Source organism: Rhincodon typus, chromosome 46 (assembly GCF_021869965.1).
Source record: "Rhincodon typus isolate 14 chromosome 46, sRhiTyp1.1, whole genome shotgun sequence".
Lineage (NCBI taxonomy): Eukaryota > Metazoa > Chordata > Chondrichthyes > Orectolobiformes > Rhincodontidae > Rhincodon > Rhincodon typus.
The window spans coordinates 6,992,078-6,994,222 of record NC_063377.1 but is presented as its reverse complement, the minus strand read 5'-3'; the positions used below and the strand labels follow the sequence as shown (position 1 = coordinate 6,994,222).

Genomic DNA, 2,145 nt, shown 5'->3' with positions numbered 1-2,145 from the left:
CTAACCCGCACATCCCTGGGCACTACGGGACAATTTAGCACGGCCAAGCCACCCTAACCTACACATCTTTGGACTGTGGGAGGAAACCAGAGCACCCAGAGGAAACCCACGCAGACACGGGGAGAATGTGCAAACTCCAGACAGACAGTTGCCCGAGGGTGGAATTGAACCCGGGTCCCTTGCGCTGTGAGGCAGCAGTGCTAACCACTGAGCCACTGTGACCCCTTACTGCAATGGTACAGGGTGAGACCACACCTGGAGTATTGTGGGGCAAGTTCTGGTCTCCTTATCCAAGGAAGGATGTTCTGGCCACAGAGGAAGTGAGACTGATTCCTGGGATGGCAGGACTGACGTATGGAGAGAATCTGGCTTGGTTAGGATTATATTCACTGGGAGTTTAGAAGAATGAGGAGAGGGGGTCATAATAGAAACTTATAAAATTCTAACACAACTTGACAGGGGGGAAAGGCAGGAAGGATGTTCCCAATGACCAGGGGAAGACCAGAAGCGGGCGGGGGTGGGGGGGTGGTGGGTGGCGTCACAGTCTAGAGAAGACGGGGTGGGATTGAGACAAGGAGAAACATCTTCACCCAGAGACTGGTCAGGGCTATGGTCAGGGTCAGGGTCAGGGTCAGGATCATGGTTACTGTTAGGGCTAGTGTTTGGCTTAGGGTCAGGTCAGGGTTATGGTCAGGGTCAGTGTCAGAGTCAGTGTTAGGGGACCCCTGTGGGATTCTCCGCCACAGAAAGCAGTCGGGGCCAGAACATTGGAACGTTCTCAGGAAGCAGTTGGATGTAATTCTTTTGTGACAGAGGAAAACAGACCAGCCATCCCCAAAGTCCACATAACCAAAGGATAAAAATTTTACAGAGAGGGCTTGACAGGGTAAACATGGAGATGCTATCTGTCCAGGTTGGGGAGTCGGACACAAGGGACTGACGGACTCGGGTTAAGGGACATCTATCTGACAGATGGATAGATTTTTTAGACACGGAGGGGACCTGCAGATGGTAGGGCTCTGTCGAGATCCTGATGAAGGGTTTGAGGGCAATTGTGTGAGAACATCACCTCTGAACAGTAAATTGAGAGTCGCTTCGGCAGGGGGGAGTCTGGAGTCACGTACGCCCAGACCAGTTAAGGGCAGCAGGTTTCCCTCCCCCCTCCCCCATTAGCAAACCCCACTGGGGCTTTAAAGACAATCGACATGGTCGTCATCAGATTAACATTTACTCCCAGACTTTTGCAGAACTCAAATTTTATCGTCGATCACAGAGGGATTCGAACCCAGCGCCCTCTGTCCATTAACCCCTGGGCCTCTAATCCAGTGATGCTACTACAAAATAGGACCTGGCTTAACCATGATTGAACGGAACAGTCTAGAGGGGCTGAACGGTCATCTCACGTTGCTGTTAGAGATTGGGAATAGCAGCAAGAGTAGGCTTTGCGCACAGGCTTTCTGAAGACAAGGAAAAGCTTGTGTGTGAAGGAGGACACGGTGAAGAAAGTACAAGGTTGGGTTGACCAGACCTCCATGACCTGCACGCCCAGCCCATGGAGACAGTGACGCACCTTGACCGACTGCGGCCCAGCTTGTCTTTCCTGGGATCGTTGGCGTCGTCGTCCTCGGACAGATCATCTTCCAGCTGGGAGCCGAGGCTGCTTTCCTTCTCTTTGTCGTCTGATTTGGTTTCCGAGGACAGTGCCTGGGAACAGCCCCCCGAGGAGAAAGCTGACAACAGGAGCAACACAGGGCATCAGGACAGAATGCAAGAGCTCCAGATTCAAAATGGGGCAACAGTTTACATGGCGGAGAGAAGGCGAGTGCTGGGTTAAGGTTACGGTCAGGGCTACGGCCAGGGTCAGGATCATGGTTACTGTTAGGGCTAGTGTTTGGCTTCGGGTCAGGTCAGGGTCGGTGTCAGGGTCAGGGTCAGGGTCAGGGTCAGGGTCAGTGTTAGGGTCAGGGTCAGAGTCAGTGTTAGTGTCAGGGTCAGAGTCAGGGTCAGTGTTAGGGTCAGAGTCAGTGTTAGGGTCAGGGTCAGTGTTAGGGTCAGGGTCAGGGTCAGGGTCAGTGTCAGGGTCAGGGTCAGGGTCAGTGTTAGGGTCAGAGTCAGTGTTCGGGTCAGGGTCAGGGTCAGGGTCAG

General features: G+C 53.3%; 2 protein-coding genes across 6 annotated transcripts in view; both read right to left on the bottom strand.

The window, feature by feature from the left end:
- Positions 1-2,145, bottom strand: part of LOC125487874 (transcription factor 12-like) — a 49,870-nt gene that overhangs the window by 8,390 nt on the left and 39,335 nt on the right. For all 3 annotated transcript variants that reach the window (XM_048620362.1, XM_048620363.1, XM_048620364.1), the window contains exon 10: positions 1,571-1,730. In XM_048620362.1, the coding sequence (XP_048476319.1) occupies positions 1,571-1,730 (160 nt within the window). The remainder of the gene's footprint in view (positions 1-1,570; positions 1,731-2,145) is intronic.
- The window catches only part of cgnb (cingulin b), a 151,354-nt gene that overhangs the window by 137,736 nt on the left and 11,473 nt on the right, over positions 1-2,145 (bottom strand). The gene's annotated exons all lie outside the window — the stretch shown is intronic.